Here is a 21,268-nt window from a genome sequence, read left to right on the forward strand (position 1 = left end):
TTGGAGAATCACTCATTATGAATGAGAATGCATATTTCCTCATCATTTTGATTCAAGGGGAAATTTCATAGAGAAAAAAGTTCCTTTTTAAACAAAAACTTGCAAATCAATTGCTCATTAACTTAAACAGCAAGCATTTCATACCACAATAAAGGGACAGCATAGATAATTTAATAATCTACTCATTAATTTCAGTTCAATTTTATATATTTTGCAACTGAAACCAATTACCAATATCATTATTATTGTATATTTTATATATTTGATTTGCCTTGGAGCAACACAGCAATGACAAGTTTCTAAATGTGCTGTGGTATAAGTTAATGGCTGTAAAAGAGTTAATATTGCAGACTTCGCGAAGCTCCACACAGGGTGATACCACACAGTGAGAGTGAGGAAATCCGGAATTCGATCTGGATCTCAAAAAGGACAAATCTATTATCTTTATCCCCCCAATAGTCTTAGTGAAAAAAAAGGTAAAGGTGCTAAAGTCCTGCCAGACCATAGAGAGAGAGAGACATGACAAGTAGTGGTTTAACCGCAAGGTGACGACAGCTCAGGCAAGGAGAGAGATTGAGAAAGACAGTTGTTCATGATAACCTCAGCTAGTGTGGGAATTGAACATATGTTGCTGGTGTCACTCTGCATCGCAAACCTGCATCCAGCCAACTCAGTCTTAGTAATAATATCTATTTAGTTAATATAACTTGTACTTTATCTCTTGCAATTAACGATATCCTGTTAAGGCAAGAGCCTCTTTGTGTTAAGATTCAGTAATCTCAGACATTCATCTTTGACCAACTGAAGGGAAAAACACCATTCGCCCAGAGTATACTACATGTGCAATAGCTTTTATTGTATAGCTTTAACCTATCATTAGATACTAAAATATTCTTAAAGTATCACAGTGAAAACAGACTGGGCAATTTTAACCTTCCTACCCAATATAGATTATGTGAATGTGCAGTTCAATTCACATCCAAGGTTGTTACCATCAGGGATTTGCCAATCTCACTTTGACCTGCTAAGTTGAGCAGACAATGAGCAGACTATTTGAGGATGCTCGGGACAATATTGTTTTTAAACCAATGCATGCCTGACCCTGCTGACTTCACTGAGAACGCACAGAGAATGGCCTGGGTGAGAGCCTGGCGAGTAATGGCAACAGAAATAAGGAACAGGGCCTCAATCTCATTGTGTGACCAAAAGGCATTGCTATCTGGGTCCCTCAAAGAAAGTTCATGCATTCCTTATAACAGGTAGGAGGTTAGATAGTTTCTAATCGACCTGCTCAGAGATGTTATTACACACTTTAGGGACAGGCAGGACTTGAACCCAAACCACTTGGTTCAGAGGCAGGGACACTATCATTGCACCAGAAAATCCCTAGGTGGGAGGTTAATTTTTTATTACTTGCATCCAGAAGTGCTCTTACACACGACTGAACTTTTTTTTCTTATTACCAAATCACCTGTGGTATTTTTTTCATCTATTAATCACCACTTAATTACCTGTGTTTTCCAATTGATTAATTTACATGCAAAGGCCATTAAGGGCAATATACCAGTGGAACTTAACAGAGCAGCAGCTAAACCTCTCTGAGTTTATCTACAAGAGAAAGGTGTAATGACCTTAATGGGGCTGCAATGGTGCAGTAGTAGTGTCCCTGACTCTGAGCCAGAAGGTCTGAGTTTAAGTTCCAGCTACTCCAGAGGCATGTCATAACATATCTGGACAGGCTGATTTAATAAAAAAAACTGCAATGAGCTTAGTACTTAATAGTTTTCTGCCAGTAACTGACTGGTTTTGTGTGCAGCATGCAAAATACAGAACCAGAGTACAAATCTAGCTCTTCATATTAGTGTAACAAATTTACATCACTAGTTTTCTTGAACACTTTTAATAGTGATGAGTCATTTGCACAATGAATATTTCTGTTAAGTGTAGAATAGATTAATATTTTGTGTTTTAAAATATAAATATTAGCATTGTAAGTGTTAATGGTTGAGAATTAGTGGTGGCTAAATATGATTTCAAATGTAGTCACGTACCTAAATGTGCAATAAACTCCTGCGCTGAGTCGACACATTGAAGCACCTTTACTAAGAATTTATAAGCAAATCGCTTCTCAAAAGAGGAGGAGTCCAATTCCATGTCCTTTAGGCCTCTGTAAACACAAGTTCAAATCAGTGAGCTATGCAACTTCTGACACCAGTGCTCTTTGTCACGTTTTATTGGTTAGTGCTGAAAATACTAAGACTGTCCAACATGGACAATGAAATAGTGTTAATTGGGCTGAATTGTGTCTCAGTGACAGTGGATGGTGGAGAAGGTGGGGATCAGGGTTCAGAGTCCAAGGGAGGCTGGCACAAGTTGTCCGAACAGCTCTCTGGTGCTGTCCCAGTTCCAGGGACTATTTCCAGGGGTCACGTGCCATTGGATTCTAACAGCCTGCTCCAATAAGGTTGACAGATAATGAAGTAGTTTACTGTAATGCCCTTCTCAAAGGTAATTTTCTCCTAATGTTTCAACTTTTCCACATTGAACGGTCCTGCATCTCACTCCAGGCTGTATCTTATAGAGACAACCTCTTGCCGGGGCATCCTTGGATGAATTAGTTGATGACATAACGGGTACCATAATTTTAATTCTGTTTCAACAGGACCCATAGAAAGACTTCGGCAGGAGTTATTCATTCACTGTTATGATCCAGTTCAGGGTTAGTGTTTAAAAATACATCAAAATTGTTTCCATTTTAAAACCAATTGTAGTAAGGCCACAAGATTTTACTTTGTTCAAAGGGAACATAAACTTCCACCTAAAGAAAATAAATAAAACACGCACTATTAACTTAACAATATGCTTTATAAACATCGATGCTATGCACTTGGGTTTATCTTTCACTTCTCCTCAGAATTCTCTTACAGACACGTTAATCTTAAAAGTGACTAACCTCTGTCGGGGCTACCTATAATTAAAACACAGCCCTTTGGAGAAACCTTTTCTCAGCTCCTACTATTCTCAGATGTAAAACAACCTAGGTTGCGTAATTAATGGGCAGTGAGCTTATATTTTACTATGTAACTTGTAACATTCTGTATTTCATTGGAATACGTCGGGTTTTGTTTTGAACCAAGATGTATTCCCCACGTGATAAAGCTAATTAATTGCTCAAGGTCTCATCTCCTGACTACTTTGTTTTAAAATGATTCTCATTTTCCCTCTTTTGAATGTAGACGTTTTAGTTTTTCATTCTCATTACTTTCTCAATAATTTCTTTGAACCTGGTTGTTTTGCAGTCAGATCCTATGAGGTCTATTGCAGATTTTTCCACTAACATCAAATGAGACAATATTCTAGCTTCTGTCCCTGAAATATTCAAACTAGGCCTCATCCAACTTGCACGACGAAGTTGGTATCTTATTCTGTTTTATAGCGTAGGTCTGTCTAACTACCATTCAGTTCCTTCTGTGAGTGGCAAACCACATTTGGACCAAAGTGCAACTCAAACCGTCTCCCAGAGAGACAGAGGAAACAAATCAGTCAAAAGAACAGCTTTCCTAAACTTTTCCCATCTTGACATTGTAGAGCGCTGCGGGCTATTCTTAAAATGACCTTTAGGTTAATTCCCCTGTCAAAGAAGTGACCAAATTTGACACAAAACTGTACAGAAGTCATTTTTGTCACAAAGCAATTTTGCAGCAAGCTTTCTGGCCTGTTATCTACAGTGCAGTCTGAGACCTAGCTGAGAAATTCTGCTTTGATAAGCCTGACCTTGCAGCTGCAAGATGTCTCTGCTCCTCAGTGCCATTAGTGCTGCTCCAGAGAATGATGTATTGTTTCTCTCTGGCCTTTATTGGAAATTCTAGCCAAGCTAAACCTGGAGTATAAGTTAATATTCAGTTTTGTAGACATTAAGAAATGTAGATCTGGACAATTTATGGGAACCTTACGACTGACCCTAGGTTGCGTAATTAATGGGCAGTGAGCTTATATTTTACTATGTAACTTGTAACATTCTGTATTTCATTGGAATACGTCGGGTTTTGTTTTGAACCAAGATGTATTCCCCACGTGATAAAGCTAATTAATTGCTCAAGGTCTCATCTCCTGACTACTTTGTTTTAAAATGATTTGGCACAAGATTTATTTTTCCCCAACATTCCTCTAATTTACAAATTCTTCTTTGATCTGATGGAATTGTATGGGATTTTCACCTTTTCCTGGTTTACTGAGTACTTTTAATTCAATTTAACTCTAACTTCTAAACAAAAATTCACTGGATTGCAATTACTGCAAGCTTTGCAGGTAACATCTCCAGCTTTTTAGCTAACTAATAATAATATACTTGCTGTTACATAACTTGCTCTCCTCTGTTCAGACCTTTATAACATAAACCTAAAAGTTATATTCCTAAAACTAAAGTTATGTTCTTAAACATATAAACCAGTGACTAGATATTCAGAACATCATGTTCAGGTTCCTGACAGACATCTATAACCCAATTACTCAACTAATACCTGGAAAGGGATGGGTGAAGATTTGGAGGTGTTCATTTTATCAGAAATAATTGGCCAGGCTGGACCTCCATCCATTGGAGCTGAGAGGATTGAGAGATTATTTTATTTAAGACGATCCAGAAGGGCTTGACAGGATGGATGCTGCAAGAATCCTTCACCTTATGGAGAAACAGTTTATAAAAAAAAACTCCCATTGAAGTGAGAAAAGAGGAAAAGTATTTCCTCTCAAAGCCATAAGTTTTGGAACTCTTCCCCAGAGAATTGTGAAAGCAGGAATATTCAGTACTTTTACAGCAGAGTCCAATAGATGTTTGAATAACAAAGCAGTGAAAAATTAATGGGGTAGGCAGGAATGTGGACACATCCAGATCAAACATGATCTTATTAAATGACAGAGCAACCTAGTCTTGCTTCCTATGTGTATGCTTGCATGTTTGTTTTTACCATTCAAGATGGAAGCCTTCATGAGCACCTCCATTTTGAGCCCTTCAGGTCTCCCTCTTCTCAACCAGTGCTCACTTCTCCTGGTGGGAGAGATGTTGCTATTAGGATATTACTGTTCCTACCTGGTTTCTTGTTCCCTTGGTCCAGCCACTATCCTCAGATGGACAAAAAATGCTCAATTGGCCAATTCAGAGACTGCCTCACATAAAGTTACTTGGGCAGGTGCACTGAGAACATATATTGGCTTGTGATCCACACATATTTCCAAAGTTGTGATTCCAAAGCTTGTAGAAAGATTCAATCTAATGTTTCAGATTGATGGCTCTTTGCCAAGTTCTGACTGATGGTCATCAAACTGAAACATTACTCTGTTTTTCTCCCTTCAGGTGCTGCCAGACTTGCTGAGTATTTCCAAATAATTCAGTTCTTCTTCCAGATTTCCAACATCTACAGTATTTTGTTCACTTTTTAATGTTTTACTGATGATTAGTAAGATTACTACTCGCTCTTAGCTTTACATTTGAGATTGCTCAGATTAACAGGGAAGGATGTTGTGAAAGTGGTGGAGGCTAATACAATTAGACATTTAAAAGGCATCTGGCTGGGTATACGAATAGGAAGGGTTAAGAGGGATATGGGCCAAGTGCTGGCAAATGGGATTAGATTAATTTAAGATATCTAGTCAGCATAGATGAGTTGGACCGAAGGGTCTGTTTCCATGCTGTACATCTCTATGACTACGACTCTATGACTCTATGTCAGCATTGTACTATGAAACAATACAAAAGCAAATTATATTTCCATTTTTATTTGCTCGGTTGTCACATGCCGGAAATATACATCTATTACCTGGACACTGCATAACCATTCACTTGGAGGAACTTGAAGAGTTCATGAGCCTTGTCACGATCACGAGCTTTCTCCTTGGCAGTCAAAGTATCGTAAGGCATAAGTGAAGTTTGACTGCCACCACCTATTACAAGTTGACAAGTTGAAATATGGTGGTAGTTACTTTGCAGTTATCATCATGGTTTATTCACCAAATATTCTGCCAGCAAAAACTAAACAAAAGACTGTGTTCTTGACCACTATTCATACAGACATCACCAAACAAAAAACAAACTGAATGAACTTCAACAAGAGAAAAGAACTTATTAAAAAAACTTTACAGTGAGATCTGCCACACACAAAAACTGCATATTCAGAATTTTGCAGTCAGTCTTTTGTACCAAGTCATTAACAAATTTTATTGATTCCAAGGAGGATTGCAATGATAGGTTCAGTAAAATTGTTGATTATAAAACTGTCATGCACAATTAGACATTTCCCCTTTTGGTGGAGTCTATAACTATGGGACACAGTTTTAGAACAAGGGTGTTCCCATTTAGCATGGAAATGAGGAATCTATTTTCTCAGTGCGTTGTTAGCTTTTGGAATTCTCTTCTCCAGAAAGCACCAGTGACTGGGTTTTGAACTTTTTCAAGGGAGAGTTAGATCTACAGATGTGCTAGGGTTATGAAGGAGAGGCAAGAAAGTGGAGGTAAAGTTTAAAGGAGTCAAATTGCCTACTTTTATTGTTACTCTCACAGTCCTGTCTCAGGTGATGGTAATCACATGCAGTTTGGTACCTCAGAGTTTTAGCATAGAGCATAGCAACAAACCTCCTTCAATACAATGCAATTGCTTAACATCATTGCTTCCTTACCTCATGAAAGGGATCATTTAATATAAAACAATTCAAAAGTAACTTCATGGATAGGTACCCAAATTACTTCAGTACAACTCACCTTTACTTTCTAATTCTGCTTTTCTCTTCTTGGCCCAAATATTATAATAGTTTTCTGCCATAAGCTCAGTCATTACCTAGGTCGTAAATGAACAATAACAAACAATTTCATTGAATAAATTACAAATTTTTGTATAGACTTGGAGTGATAGTTTAAAATAACACTTTATAATGTATGTGTGGTCAGAGAGAAAAAAAGACAGATTAATTCAGTGGCTCAGTAGTTAGCACTACTGCCTCACAGCACCAGGGACCTGGGTTCAATCCCAGCCTCAGGTGACTGTTTGTGTGGAGTTGGCACGTTCTCCCCATGTTTCCTCCCACAGTTCAAAGGTGTGTAGGTTAGGTGAACTGGCCATGTTAAATTGCCCATTGTATTCAGGGATGCCGAGGTTAGGTGCATTAGGCAAAATAGAGGGGAAGGGGTTGGGTGGGTTACTCTTTGTTGGCTTGTGTGGACTTGTTGAGCTAAAGGGCCTGTCCCCACACTGGAGGGATTCTAGCTTAAAGTCTGGTTTCTAAAGAATACTGCAACAGTATATAGCTGCTTTAAAAGAAACATTTAGTCAATTTACAAAGAATAGCTCTTTCACAGGGTGTGAGCATCACGGGCTGGGCTGGCATTTACTGAGGATCACTCACTGCCCTCAAGAGGGTAGTGGTGAGCTACCTTGTTGAATCACTGCACTCCATGTGGCATAGATATTCCCAAGATGTTGATAGAAGGGAGTTCCAGGATTTTGACGTATACAACATTAAAGGAACAACAATATAGTTCCAAATCATGATGCTGTGGGGCTTGGAGAAGAACTTACAGGCAGTGAAGTTCCCACACATCTGCTGCCTTTATCCTACTAGATGGGAAAAGTCATAGGTTGGAAGTTACTGTTGAAAGAGCCTGGTGTGCCAATCAAGCAGGCTGCTTTGGTGTAGAAGGTGTTGAGGTTCTTCAGTGTTATTGGAGCTGTATCTAACAACACTAGTGCAGAATATTCTATCACATTCCTGACTTGTGACTTGTAGATGATCAACAGGGTTTATGAAGTCAGGATGTCAGATACACACCACAGAATTCAATGGTAAGCAGACAATCACACTGAAGTATTCTCACAGATAGCAACCAATAGAAATTATAAAAAGTGTGAAGGAAATGACAGAGATATAAAATGTGGAAATGGATTTTTTTTAAAAAGTCAGAATACATACATTTGATAGTCCACAAATTCAAAATAGGTTGAGCAGGAATATTGAGGTCATTAAGAAATAAGAATGAATTTAGTATTTTTTTAGCAACAGTTACACTTCACTTAACAAGATGGGCTGAATCTTAGAGTTGTTCAGCTAAGCACAAACTAGGTTAAGTTATTTAAAGGATTTCTCACTATGTGGCCTAATGAGATTTCTCAACATAGCTTACCAGAATTACCTCATTAACTATCTACTCCTTCCTTATAGCTTCCCTCATCCAGATCCTATCCACACCTTACCACACTCTGTTACCGGAACAATTCACCACTCCATGGATATCTGCCAAAAAGCCAGAATCTCTTGTGTCTGCATCATCTTTTAAAATCTCTTACATCCATAGGGAAGCACTGCCAGTCCAGTGGTGCTCTGCACAGTTCCTGATGCAAATGCATTGCCAGTCGAGTGCAAATGGAGAATGTTGGTAACCTCATATGAAGGCAGGTACCTGGATGGTGATGGCGGATGAGTTGGTGCTGAGGTACAACTTCCTCTTCCCCCAGGATGAGAAGTGGAGAGTAAAATACCAGACTGTGCCAGCTGGTTCAAGGTTGCCACCCAGGTGAATGCAGTCTCAGACATCTGGAGAAATTCCATGTTCTGGAGGAAGAAGGTCAATACCTTCTCCATTCCACCAGGGTAATTGTCACCACCTTCTCTCCAATACCTCACACTCACTCTATTTCTGCTACTGGACCTACACCTTAACAACTATCATGCTCTCCCACTCTCACTATTGTCTGCAACATTTTCTCCACACACTCTCATCCACCACAGCACCCGACAGCACTAATCTGCATGTTTCCAGTGCTGTCCACTCCCTCGGTTGGGACAGTTCCCCACCTACACTGAAAATACCAACTGTGCCACCATTTTCAGCTTTCATAGTACCTGCCGCTCTCTCCCTCTCATTTGAGGAAGAAAGCAGCCCCATACTAGGGCAGAATAATTCAAGATGGATGGTATGCTGCCTGACATTTGGCTCCTCACCCCTTATGTGGAAAGCATCTTGGTTCTGACCACCTCCAAGCAGCTGACTCACTATGGGCTGGTATTGGAGGTTGCACTTGTTTTATTGCACCATGGTATTCTGAATGAAAGCTACCTCCCTTGACTCAGCTGAGGACTGCTGGAAACCTTCTTGGCTTTGTGTGTCTGTACTAAATGGTCAGGCAAGACACAAGTAAGATAAGCCTGATATGTCTGCCTGAGGGAGCAAAGTGCAAAAAGGCAAGGCAATGTAAGGCAGGGATGCTGGGAACATCCAGGTAGGTTCAGAATAAGTGAGCACCACAAACAGCAAGTGAACAGGCTGGAAGGTACAGCCTGATGCAGTCCACTGGGACTGGGACTGGGTCTGTGACCTGAGTGCCAGGTCTTTGCAGCAGCATTACACTGAGAGATACCCATGCAACATCAAAGTGCAGGAGCATCCTGTAAATGGTTCAGAGATGCAGCATGAGGGTTTTTAGAGACTGGCACATGTCAGATGCTAATGTTCATGGATGTGAGTGTGTCTGTATGGCAGGTGCCCATGGACCATGCTTTGAGATGTTGGTGCCCAGTATCCAACATGTATGTTCTTTGGAGCAAGCAGTGAGCTGAAGTCACCAGGCAACCCGTTCTGACTTCATGGCAAGAACTCTCAATGTCTACATGTTCTGCATGTTTGCCAAGGGAGAAAGCTGCACCCTACTGAGGTGAGTTGAACTATTATTGAGGCATTTAACAAACAAAAAAAAACACTATTGATTGGCAACTCACCACTGCCTCGGCAAAAACTTAAAAGATTCAGCAAGGTGCTCAGTGTCAAGAAAAGTCTCTGCAGATATCTGGCCTAACTCTGTCATGAATCATGCAAAAGCCCTCATTGTTCAGACCTCTGCATGATTCTGCCCAATGACTTTGGCAAGGGTTTTTACAGTGACTAGGAGATAGTAAGGAATGCAGATGCTGGAGATCAGAGTCGAAAATTGTGACGCTGGAAAAGCACAGCAGGTCAGGCAGCATCCGAGGAGCAGAAAAGTGTGAGACTAGCCATGTCAAGAGGCAAATTTTCATCGGTGGAAGATTTCTGCTTGTTTATACTCTTGGGCAGTTCAACAGTGCAGCCCAGGGGAAGCACAGCATTAATGATAGAAACTTCTGGATTTCTATAGAAACTGCATATGCTTTCAGGAGTTGCGGTTCAGATTCAAAGGAACAATGATGGTGAATGTGAATAATATCCCCATTATAACTACTGCAAATCCAGGACTCGGTTTCCCTGACAATAGTTTTATTGATCATTGAAATAGCAGAGTGGTACGTTTCTGGTTGTTAAGATCAGTTTTCGAAGAGATTTCTTTTAATTTTTAATAGAAAACATCCTTGAAAGACATTTTTCAAAAACAGCCCACTTGTGGAGATACAGATTTCATAATGGCATAAGCTTGGGAGTTCCAAGATTTTGATAAGAGCAAAGTACTGAAAATGGTGGCATTAGAATCACATAGCACAGAAACAGACCCTTCCGTCCAACTAGTCCACACCAACCATAATCCCAAAAGGGGAGAGATTGAGAAGGAGAATCCTTCATGTTAACCTCAGACAGTGCAGGAATTGAACCCATGCAGTTGGCATCAAGCTGCATTGTAAACCAACTTTCCAGCCAACTGAGCTAACTGACCCTCTGGTTACTGAGGCTTAACCAGACACCTTGACATCATATTTGATTCCAAATGCATTTCTGATCCCATATCCATGCCAGCAGTCAGACTGTCTATTTCTACCTTTAGATTCATGAAAGGTAAGTTGAAGAAGATTGGTCAGGAGCACAAAGCAATAGCCAGGTCTAGACACAGCAAAGAGAGTTCCAGCAGTGAATGACCTAATACAGAGGTGGAATTATAAAGTCACCCAAAATCCACTGCACCTGTTCTAATTCACTCCAGTGACATTGCATTTTTGCTATGCTTGCTGACTTACATTGGCTCCCATGACATCACTAACCTTGGCTTTGTGAGGACTCCTCAGTGATGTAAGTACTTCAATGCTGCAATTATATCGCTTTGGACTATCTGCTCTTACACTTGTTCTAAGTCAAAACTGTGAACAGGTCGAGGGCCAGGGTGTCATAGTGAAACACTTACTGAAAACTAGTCAGCAAGTATTAGTTAATACTGAACATTTAATAAGTAACAAGAATGAACTCTGAGAAAACTTGACCAACTAACCTGATTCTCTCTGGACAGCAAAGCATTAGACAAGTCAACAGGAACAGGGGTGTATCCTCCTGAATTCTGCAAGAAATGATACAAGTAATTTGCACCAAAATTCAGAGCCATTTTCATTCTAAATTTGAATGATTTATATCAAAGCACCTGTATAATTACGACTGACAGCATATTTAGCAAACAAGCTTGAGCTATTCATTTTATTTCTGGTACTTGATTGTCACTGGAGTGAAATGCAGGCACTTTCAATGAAGTGAGATTTATTTGGCTCCATGGCCCCTGTGTTTGCAGAGAGATTGGTAAAGCTGAGAGATTGGAAACAGCCAAAGAACTGACTAAGGCTAAGGTTGAGGAATTCCTGCTGAAGTTGACAGCAAGACACCATAACCTTTTCATTCCATTTCCAATGAGGTAGTCAGTCAAACTAACTGGCTGGGTGGCTGTGAAGGTAGAAAGACTAGTGAAAGGAGGTGAGTACTGCATAGAGTTCCAGGCAATTGAATAGGTCATTGCTGTGATAATGGTGTGGAGTCACCATTAGCTGGATGGAAGGAGATGGGGAAAATCAGAGTTTGTTGGGGCTTGGAGAGGAGTGGATGGTGGTGCTGACCATTGATCAGCACCACCAAGAAAACATAACTGCTTGTCCAGGCTCACAGTTCCTGTAAAAGGTTATTTTCCTTGAGGTGCAAGCATTACCCAATCTTTCCTCCCCAAGGATCACATTTGTGTCAGGAAAATTTAAACTGTGCTCCCGAGTGCAACATGGGAAGCCAAAGTTTAAAAAAAAATTATTGAAGTCTCGTGCCTCTCCACCCTGAGACTATTATGAAATTTGCTGCGGAACAAAGAACCACTAATAGGTCATAAGAACATAAAAGCTAGGAGCAGGAGTAGGCAATTCAGTCCCTTGAGCCTCATGGCCTGATCGCATCTCGGTCTCAACTCTACAAATGTTCATTGTCATGTTCTCAATTTGTTCCAAATCTGCTCGCCCTCCCTCCCTTGCCTTTCATGATAAAGTTCAGGAACAAATTCAGAATAGGCCATGGAAGAGTTTAGGAGAAAGTGAGGACTGCAGATGCTGGAGATCAGAGCTGAAAATGTGTTGCTGGAAACGCGCAGCAGGTCAGGCAGCATCCAAGGAGCAGGAGAATCGACGTTTCGGGCATGAGCCCTTCTTCAGGAAAGGGCTGAAGGGCTCATGCCCGAAACGTCGATTCTCCTGCTGCTTGGATGCTGCCTGACCTGCTGCACTTTTCCAGCAACACATTTTCAGAATGGAAGAGTTTGACAATACCTGAGAAACTTTGCGCAATTTCTCACTTTCCAGGTGCTGGATCATGGCTTCACTTTCTTTTGTTCTTTCAATGTTCCAATTCAAAGCCAGCATGACTCGGAAAGATTCCTTGGCTGGCCAGCGGTAAAATTCTTTTTCCTGTGTTTGAAGAATTATACACATCACCTACTTAAGACCGCATTTGCAAATATGCAGAATTAATTCTGAACATTTAACAACTACTCGATAAGTGACAAACTGTATTACATTTTGAAAATTTCAAACATCGAATTGTTTTGAGGTCATGATATCATAATAGAAACAGATACAGTATTTTTACTAAGTGAATGTTTTTTCACACAAAATATCAGCACGTTCCAATAATGTATTAAATGTTCTAATAACAACTATTACAACACAGATGACTCAAGGTTAACGCACTGCAGTAAAGAATCATTTCATCTGACCACACTTCCAGCTATTTTGTCTACCTATTGAACCAGTGAGGGGGTTTGGTCCAAAAGTCAGTAACACTAAGTCAAAAATTACAGATGTCAAAAGCATTTTTTAAAGATGTCTGTGGAAAGGGTTGAATAACATTTAAAAATTTACAAAACTGATGTACAACTGCTATTGTCAAACAATTATCATTTGTGAGTCACTGAAATTGTGTTTGTTACACTACCAATAAAGGTGAGTATGAATCTGCAAATCCTTCCAACATATGTGAATGGCAGGCAGGAAGAGTGGGAGGGAAGCCTGTTCATGTATGTGACAGAAGCAAAGTTGGACCCTGCAAAAAGTGTTTTTTTCCTGGAAAAAGGGTTTAAACAGCTCCCATCCATGTCCTCTCTTTGGCCAAGCTCATCCTCACTTTAAACAACATCTCCTTTAACTCCCCTCACTTTCTTTCAATCAAAGGGGTGGCCATGGATACCCATATGGGCACCAGTTATGCCTGGCTCATTGTAAGGTATGTGGACATTCCTTGTTTCAGTCCTACTTGGGACCCTACCCTCAATTATTTTTCGAGTCCATTGATGAAATCGTCAGCGTTGCTTCCCTCTGTCATCTGGAATTGGAAAAATCAATTTTGCTTCTAATTTCCGCCATGCCCTCACCTTCACTTGGTCCATTGCTGACTCCTCCACTCCCTTCCTTAACTTCTCTGTTTCCATTTCTGAGTATAGGCTGGCCACCAATATCCACCACAAATCCACTGACTCCCACAGATACTTGAACTAAACATCTCACACCCTGCTTCCTGTAAAGAATTCATTCCATTCTTGCAGTTTCTCTGTCTCCATCACATCTGTTCTGATGATGCCAACTTCTACAGGGCACCTCAGAAATGTCCAGCCTTTTCCTCAATTGAGGGATTCCCCATCACCATGGTTGGCAAGGTCCTCAGCTGTGTCTGACCCATCTCCCTCACCTCTGGCCTCACCCCTTCTCATCTCTCCCACAGCACCAATATGGTCCACCTGATCCTTACTTATCATGCTAGCAGCTCTCCACCAAAGGATCCTAAGCCTCCATTTCCGCCATCTCCAGTGGGATGCCACCAGCAGATACATATTCTACTCCCACCAATTGTCAAGATTCCGCAGGGAGCTCCCGAACACCTCGACCCACTCCTCCTTCACTTCCAATATCCCTCCACAACCCAATGATACCTTCCCATGCAATTGCAGGTGGTGTAAAATCTGCCCATTTACTTCCTCCCTCCTCACTATCCAAATCCCCACACACACATCCAGGTGAAACAACAATTTACTTTCCCTTCACTCAATCTAGTCTACTGTATTCGCTGCTCACAATGTGTTCTCCTCCACATTGGGGAGATGCAATGCAGATTGGACGATCGCTTTGCAGAACACCTACATTCTGTCCACAGAAAAAAGTCCTAGTTTCTAGTTGCCTGCCACTTCAACACACCTCCTCCATGCCATGTCGAAAGATATACAATAATGATCTCAGCTGGCAACTCAATTTCAGGGATCAGGGAACTGATGTTTAAAGTCCACTATCATTGATAAAAGTAGCATCGACAGTAATGCAAAACAACCAGCTGATGCATTGATAGATATATCAGAAAATTGGTAACATGCAAAAGTTAATTTATTCTTGATGTTTAATTTTGGTTAGCTGGGTATAGAACACAGCACTTCCAAACCAAATTATTGAGAAAGCGATGGAGGTAAGTTTTTTTTTCAGTCTGACATGAAATGCACACTTTACTCAAGAGAAATGCCTTTCAATTACTTGAGTATTTAGGTGCAAATTGAGCAGAGTCACAGTGTAATAGCAGTACTGACACAGTTTAACTGTTGAAAACTTCCCTGCAATAACTATCTATTAACATTACAAAGCTCCCATTAGTATCCCTTACCCTTTCTGTTAATGTTTTATATGGTCTCAGTAATGGATGAGTCTTCATATTTTCATTGATTGAATCACTGTATGTCCACCCATTTTGTATCTGTAGAACAAGAAGCACAATTATAGGTGCTGAGCTGAAACATACTCAGACGTTAACTTGTTGTTGATAATATTCAGTTGTCACAAGCAGTCCAGTTTAGTTATCAACATCCTTTTAAAATATTACTTGTGGATCCCTACTTTACTCCAGACATTATAAATCCTCAAATTTAAATTAGCACTCAATTCTTTTCCAGCAGCATTCTTTTCAACAGCCCTATCTTCAATGTGCATTTGCTTCTTCTGATACAACACCAGCTCTGACAGAACAAACATTCCCCACGCCCTTAAATCCAATATAAAATCCACAAAGACTATCTCAGTACAACACAACCCTCATTAGAACTTGATATTTATTTAGCTTCCAACATCTGTTCAATCGCAGTAAGATAATAGCAAAAATGACAGAAAAGTTAATTTTATGACAGAAAAATGACCATGGATCTGGGTTTTACAGGAGATGGCAAAAAATGCCCCCTTTTGAACTAAAAGATGGAACAGGCCTGCTTTAGCCAGCAGTGGGACCAGGGGAACATGTTCCCCGTCAGATGGCAATTATCATGGCTATTGTCTGGGTTGCCACCACCTTAAACCACTCCTTCCCTCACAACCAAAGAGCTACTAGCTCATTCTGTCTTGTTTTATTTAATCATTCATGGGATGAGTGAGTTGCTGGCTGAGCCAGTATTCATTACCCATTCCTAATTTGCCTCGAGGGCAGTAAACAGTCACCCACATTGCTGTGAGTCTCATGTAGGCCAGACCAAGTAAGGATTAGAGACAAAAAAAAACTGGAGCTGCTGGAATGCAAGGTAGACAAGCAGGAGGCTGGAAGAACACAGCAAGCCAGGCCGCATCAGGCGGTGCAGAAGTCAAGGTTTCGGGTGTAACCCTTCTTCAGGACTTGAAGAAGAGTTACATCCAAAAGATCGACTTCTCATCCTCCTGATGCTGCCTGGCTTGCTGTGTTCTTCCAGCCTCCTGCCTGTTTACTTTAGACCCGGTAAGGATGATAGTTTCCTTCCCTAAAGAATATTAATGAATCAGATGGGTTTTTCCAATAATTGACAATGGATTCACTGTCATTATTAGACTCTTAATTCCGGATCCTTTTTATTGAGTTCATAATCCACTATCTGACATATCAGGATTTCAACCCGGTTTCCCAGAATGTTTCCAGTGATAATACCACAGGGCTGTTGCTTTCCCGCACTCACATTATGACAGTACCTCTAGCTGGGTAACCACAAAAAAGGGCTGTTGGTTTGGGAAGGCCAAGAACAGGCAAAAGTATGCCCTAATAATTGACGGGCGTGGGAAGGGTGGCAGGAGTAGGGCCGAGCAGTTGGGAGGCACAGATAGCAAAGATGCAGTTGGGTCAGCCATTGCCAATGTGGGACCCCTCCCTGTAACACAGAGGGGCCAAAATGGAGGGCGACCCTCATCCCCAGAACCTGCTCGGAGGTCGTCAGGTTTCACAGAATTTTCTACCCATACAAGACAGGCAGTGGGGATATAATGTCCGGAGAGATAAGTTATAGTCTTTAATTAGTCACTTAAGAGGCTGAATTGGGTTTCTGGCAGGTATTTTCTGGCTTCTGCTTTTCAGCAGTTGGCAAAATAGCATATTGCTAGGTGAATGTTTGGCACACCCTGCCTGCAATATTTTGCCAGCCTTCCCACTTGTCAGCATTACAAAAGAGCCAATTAAATTCCAGCCCAGATTACAAATTTGGAGTTGCTGTAAACATTTTCTCAGGGATAATGGAGCAGCCAATTCCCATTAGCATCTTCCTTCAATGCAAGTTGACTCATGAGGCGTGATACACTATTGGATGATAATATAGTCCAGGGTCACAACACAGCTCCAGTATTAGTGCCACAATGTATATGCTTCTACAATTTCTCCAGAGATAGACTGAGCAAACACCTAGTGAACCACAACGTACTCTGAACTGATAAACTGCTTTTTTTCACAAGAACAGCAATCACGATCAAACTCTCTTAGCGAAACTTGTGAGATCCTGAAAGGTCTTAACATGATGGACAATGAAAGGCTGTTTCCCCTGGACACAAAGGGGAACCAGGTGACACAGTTTAAAAATAAGATCTATCCTGTTTAATATAGGGATGATTTTTTTATTAACCTCTCAGAGGTTGCGTGTGTATAGAACTCTCTTCCCTAGAGACTAATGGAGAAAGGGTCATTGAATATTCTTAAGGTAGACTAGATTCTTGACTAATAAGGGAGGTAGAAGCCATCAGTGCTAGGCAGGAACATGGAGTTGAGGCCATAATCAGCTCAGTGAGATCTTCGTGAATGGCAGTGCAGACCAAGGGTCTAAATGGCCTATATCTCTTCTTAATTCGTATGGTTGCATGCTCATTCAAAACAGCCCACTCATCCTCATGTAATAATATAAAACTAATGCTCATACCAATCTTTCCAGGTGAACCAATAATTCAACTTGCTTGACTTAAATCGATAGCTTCTAAATGTCTATTTTATCCTCCACCCTTTCTTAAACACTAACTACCACTACCTTTGTTCCAGTTTTATTATTGTTTCTGTTCACAGCTCAAAAGGGATCAAAGGCTTTGCCACTTAACATTGATTTGTCAATATTTCTCTGACATAACAATTTTTCACTCCCTATGTCTTTTGTTACATGTCATCTTTGATATGTCATCTCTCCCACATTTTATACACTCTCTTCCTTTCCCTGATGTATTGCTGAGAAAAGACACATTTTGTCAAAATTTTATATCTTGTGCTCATCAGGACAATTCAGAGTCAATACCCCAGTTTAAAATTTAAAGAAGGTTGGGAATTAACTTCGCATTATTATTAACTGGTGCAATATCCTTGGAAAATGTCCATTAGAGTCCACTTATCAACCAACCAGCACACTTCTCTCACACAGTATAAAGGGTGTGAGGTATTGATCATTGCTGAGGAAAGTTACTGATTATTTGTTATTTTACACTCTTTAGAGAAAACAACCATTCACAGCGTATGAATCACCATTTAGGTACCTTTATTAAAAACATCTAAGAATATGCTTTGCTTTTAAAGTTAATGATTAAGGAAGCTCTTTTCCAATTCTTTTGTCTAATAAAATACGCTCAAAGTTAAAAAAAATCAAACCTGATTCATTACCTTTTCAAATGCCCACTTCTCATGTAGATGCTCTGCATATTTGTTGACAATATACTCCAACTTCTCTGGAATTGAAATACTGGAACAAATCAGAAAAACTATTTCAAAGGGTCCACTTTTAATGTTTAAAAATGTTTCGAAACACTTTATCAACAAGTGTCTATCAAAAAGCAGATTTAAAATCATTCAATAACTATTTGCAATTAAAATAGTGAAAGACTATCAAATTTGGCTAAGAACTATTCTGCTTTGAATATTTTCTGCTTATAATTTTTTTTGCTAGTGGGATGCAAATAGAATTATGGAGATGTACAGCACAGAAACCGACCCTTCAGTCCAACTTGCCCATGCCGACTAGATATCCTAAAGTCATGTTAGTCCCATTTGCCAGCCTTTGGCCCATATCCTTCTAGACCTTTCCTACTCATATACCCATCCAGATACTTTTTAAATGTTGTAATCGTACCAGCCTCCACCATTATTTGGATATTCGAGACTGACTCAGCTGTCTTGAAGAGGTGTTCTGAAGCATCACAGGAGCTGAAACATTAACTCTCTATTTTCTCTCCATGGATGCTGCTGGACCTGCTGAGCTTCTCTGGTAATTTCTGTTTTCATTTCTGAATGCCAGCATTCTCAGTTCTTGGTTCTATTATAGATTCATTTTTGTTAAGCAAAGGATTATAGGTATTGCGTTCAGTTCTGGCCTCCCTGCTATAAGAAAGATGTTGTAAAATTTGTAAGTGTACAGAAAAGAGTTACAAGGATGTTGCCAGGGTTGGAGGGTTTGAGCGAAAGAGAGAGACTAAATAGGCTGGGGCTATTTTCCATGGAGTATCAGAGGCAGAGGTTTATAAAATCATGAGGGACATGGACTGAGTGTATAGTCAAGATCTTTTTCCCAGGTTAGGGGAGACCAAAACTAGAGGGCATAGATTTAAGGTGAGAGGGGAAAGATTTAAAAGGGACCTAAGGGACAACCTTTTTACACAGAAGGTGTTGCGTGCATGGAATGCACTGCCCTCTAGTTTTGGTCTCCTCAAATCTGGGAAAAAGACCTTGACTATTCACCCAATCCACATACCTCATGATTCTATAAACCTCAGCCCCCAATACGCCATGGAAAATAGCCCCAGCCTTATCAGTCTATCCCTATCGCTCAAACCCTCCAACCCTGGCAACATACTTGTAAATTTTTTCTGAACACTTCCAAGCTTCATAACATCTTTCTTATAGAAGGAAGGCAGAACTGAACACAGTACCTGTATACCTTTGCTTAACAAAAACCTATCTATAATAAAACCAAGAACTAAGAATGCTGGCATTCAGAAATGAAATCAGAAATTGTCACGGAAACTCAGTCAGTTCAGCAGCATCCATGGAGAGAAAATAGAGTTAATGTTTCAGCTTCAGTGATGCTTCAGAACACCTCTTCAAAGACCGCTGAGCCAGTCTGGAATCTCCAACCAGTGGAGATAGTTTATCTTTATCTACCCTGTCTTTTCCTGTTATTACCTTGAAGACTGTGATGTTCATGAAAAAGTTTGAACTTGCTTCCGCAGCTAAGTTTATGTTTGATATATTTTCTGACAAAATCATTGTCTTTAATTAGATACAGAATGCATTGAACAACTTGACTGATATTATGTGCATTTGAACAATTTTGAAAACTAGTATTTGAAATTCTATAGTGATTGCTTAGCAACTTCAACTGCTGCAATTTTACAGAAAAATCTGTTAATCTACTTTTACAAATAGACCAATAATAAGTGCCATACAGCATGAAGTCTATTGCCATTTTGACATTTTTTTAAATCAAGAGTCAGTTTGCATCTTGTTTTTATATTATTGCTTTCAGATAGAACTGTTTATTATTATGAAACTAACTTACACTACCAATTTTTCTTTAATATCACCATTACCACTCATTTTGTCTTTCATTACATGCCAGCTTTGACATTTAATTTCACTCACACTCTATTTCTGCCTTTTCCTTTGTATTGCTGAGAAAAGATGTAATTTACAAAAGCCTTCATTTTGCACTCATTAGGACGCGTCAGAGCCAACTTTCCTTGTTTAAACTTTGGCAATTAACTGTCAGTTGTCATTAACTAGTGCACTCACCACAGCAACAACTTTCTATCAATCAGAATCCACTTGTCAACCAATCAGCACTCTTCTCTTAGACTGTATTAATGTTATTTTTCCTTGACATGTTTTTTTTTAAATTTCCCTGTTGAGTGCAAGATGAAAGGTTTTGACAAATCTACCTGTTCAGCAATTTTTTAGATTAGATTAGATTCCTTACATTGTGGAAACAGGCCCTTTGGCCCAACCAGTCCACACCAACCTTCCAAATAGTAACCCACCCAGAACCATTTCCCTCTTAACACTAACACTAGTGGGCAATTTAGCATGGCCAATTCACCTGACCTGCACATCTTTGGACTGTGGGAGGAAACGGGAGCACCCGGACAAAACCCACACAGACACGGTGAGAATGTGCAAATTCCACACAGACAGTCACCCGAAGCTGGAATCCAACCTGGGACCATGGTGCTGTGAGGCCGCAGTGCTAACCACTGAGCCACCGTGCTGCCCTAAATAATTCAGTTCTGTTCTCCTACACAGCTATTTTTAGTCTTTTATTCTACTTCGTCCTCTCCCTTAATTGTGCAAATCTGTCAATTTACCAACTCTCCTCAGTTCCAAGAAACATTTAAATTCAACTCATAGCATTAAATCTGTTTCTCTCTGCACAAATAGTGTCAGACTTGCTGAGTTTTTCCAGCAGATTTTAGGGGCCAAATGGCCCACTCCTGTTCCTTTTTCTTATGGTCTTTCTGTTTTTTCTTTCAGATTTTAGCATTTATCATGTTTTGCTTTTAATACCTTACACAAACTTCACCATCCAGAGAACATATTTAAAATAAGCTCTAAAATACCTAAACATAGTTTTCTAAATGTTTGGATCGTAACAAATCACTATGTAGTAAATAATAAAATTGCTTAGCCATAAATAGACATTATGGGTAAAATGTTAAAGTGTGTGTCAGGATGCATAAAGCATTCAAAGTAGATAATTTTCAGCCTTTTGAAACTGTGCACTTCGCAATTTGTTAGAATTTTGTATTTGAA

The 21,268-nt window shown here is 40.0% G+C and overlaps 1 protein-coding gene across 11 annotated transcripts in view; it reads right to left on the bottom strand.

Annotated features, from left to right (window-relative positions):
- Positions 1-21,268, bottom strand: part of ryr3 (ryanodine receptor 3) — a 370,356-nt gene that overhangs the window by 107,737 nt on the left and 241,351 nt on the right. For all 11 annotated transcript variants that reach the window (XM_043697973.2, XM_043697975.2, XM_043697971.2 and 8 more), the window contains 7 exons: positions 18,131-18,209; positions 14,882-14,971; positions 12,511-12,648; positions 11,211-11,276; positions 6,752-6,827; positions 5,814-5,937; positions 2,052-2,167 (listed from right to left, as the gene is read on the bottom strand). In XM_043697973.2, the coding sequence (XP_043553908.2) occupies positions 2,052-2,167; positions 5,814-5,937; positions 6,752-6,827; positions 11,211-11,276; positions 12,511-12,648; positions 14,882-14,971; positions 18,131-18,209 (689 nt within the window). The remainder of the gene's footprint in view (positions 1-2,051; positions 2,168-5,813; positions 5,938-6,751; positions 6,828-11,210; positions 11,277-12,510; positions 12,649-14,881; positions 14,972-18,130; positions 18,210-21,268) is intronic.

Source organism: Chiloscyllium plagiosum, unplaced genomic scaffold, assembly GCF_037043375.1.
Source record: "Chiloscyllium plagiosum isolate Xiang-an unplaced genomic scaffold, Cpla_swu_hap1 HiC_scaffold_8, whole genome shotgun sequence".
NCBI classification, from domain to species: Eukaryota; Metazoa; Chordata; class Chondrichthyes; order Orectolobiformes; family Hemiscylliidae; genus Chiloscyllium; species Chiloscyllium plagiosum.